Source organism: Ursus maritimus, unplaced genomic scaffold (assembly GCF_017311325.1).
Source record: "Ursus maritimus isolate PB19 unplaced genomic scaffold, ASM1731132v1 scaffold_16, whole genome shotgun sequence".
Taxonomy (NCBI): Eukaryota; Metazoa; Chordata; class Mammalia; order Carnivora; family Ursidae; genus Ursus; species Ursus maritimus.
This window is the reverse complement of record NW_024424008.1, coordinates 18,319,634-18,321,145: the sequence shown is the minus strand read 5'-3', so window position 1 is coordinate 18,321,145 and position 1,512 is coordinate 18,319,634. Positions and strand designations below refer to the sequence as shown.

Genomic DNA, 1,512 nt, shown 5'->3' with positions numbered 1-1,512 from the left:
ACGTTGTTAAGGGTGGTCAAATTATACAGGGGAAATATCCTAAGTGGGTTGTGATTTCCTCATTCATTTCTTCTCTTTCTCCTCAAAAACATAAACACTGTAGGACTTCCAAGAATAACTCACATACTGAGTCTGGAGAGTGAAGAATTTGGAGCTCCTGCTGAGGTGTCGCAACTGCTAGGACCATATAAGTGGCCCAAGGTCTAGATATGTCATTGCCTAGGGGCCAAGATGACTTGTCCAAAGGAGATATCTTGAAGTTACTGGAACTCATGGAGACTAACCTTCCATGCAATGAGAGCCACACATTCAGAACAACCCAGTCAGATGGACTGGGGAAAAGTAGCTTTTGAGGATTGTTCTGAAGAAATGCACAAGCTCGAATGGTTAGAGACTTCTTACCACATGAGAAAATTTCGCACTTTGACAGAATTAGTTCTGGAAGCTAAGGAACATGTTGAAAAGCCCTACAGAAGCAAAAGACACAAGAAACACCCAGACTTGCCCAAGAAGCTCCTGACTACTTTCCTTTGCTTCTTCAAGGAGAACTGGTCCCTGTACTCCCAAAAATATCTCAAGCTGAGCAACCTGCAGCTGACCAACCTCCTGTCTGAGGAATACAAGGAGCTGCCAGAGCAGATAAAGCTCAAATATTTTCATGATTTTCAGAAGGAGAAACAGGAGTTTGAGGAGAAACTGGCTCAGTTCAAGACAGAGAACTCTGATTTATTCCAGAACTCCAAGAAATCAGATGTAATCAAGAGGACCCCAAAAAGAGGCCAAAAGAAGTTTCAGAATCATGGACAGGAAGTGAAGTCTCCCCCTGAAACCCATTTTTCCAAGAGGATGAAATTCTACAAAGAACTCAAGAATCCCCCCATGAACAGATATGAGAAGTTCCACCAGGATTTATGGTTAAGTCGGGAGCTGCAAGATGTTCCCCTGAGGGAGTGCATGGTGGAGATTGGCAGAGGCTGGCAGTGAGTCCCCCGAACCAGAAGGAGCTTTATGAGCAGCAGGCTGAGGAGCTGCAGAAACAGTACAGGATGGATCTGGATCACTGGCTCAAGATCCTGTCTTCTGAAGAATATGCTGCGTACAGAGAGGTCACACATACCAAGCATAAAAACATGAGCATGAGGGGAGGCCCAGACCCTAAGATCAGACAGACAGAGCTGCAGTCCCTGTCACCAAGGAGTCTGCAGGAAGGGCTTGGACAGGAGTCCAAGCTGCAGACTCCAGAGACCTAATCGTCAGAGACTACTCGGGGGAAATTCACATGCCTCATGGGGATCAGGAGAAAATGAGGAGGGGGAGGAAGGGGAGAAAGGCAGTGACTCCTCAGACTCCAGCAGTGGGGATGGATATTGCGAGTCTGGGGACAGTGGATGCAGCTCATCTTCCTCAGGTGACTCCTCTGACTCAGACTGCAACTGAGTTTTGTGGGACAGAGAACTTTCCAGCAGACATCCAGGGCATCCGTGTGAAATGGAAGAGCTCTTCTCCCTGCCC

General features: G+C 47.2%; 1 protein-coding gene across 1 annotated transcript; it reads left to right on the top strand.

Annotated features, from left to right (window-relative positions):
- The first annotated feature begins 327 nt into the window (after positions 1 to 327).
- Positions 328 to 1,250, top strand: UBTFL1 (upstream binding transcription factor like 1). Its single transcript, XM_008704445.2, has 2 exons — positions 328 to 753; positions 921 to 1,250. Exons 1-2 carry the CDS (start codon positions 328 to 330, stop codon positions 1,248 to 1,250), a joined length of 756 nt encoding a protein of 251 aa, XP_008702667.2.
- Positions 1,251 to 1,512: the final 262 nt, after the last annotated feature.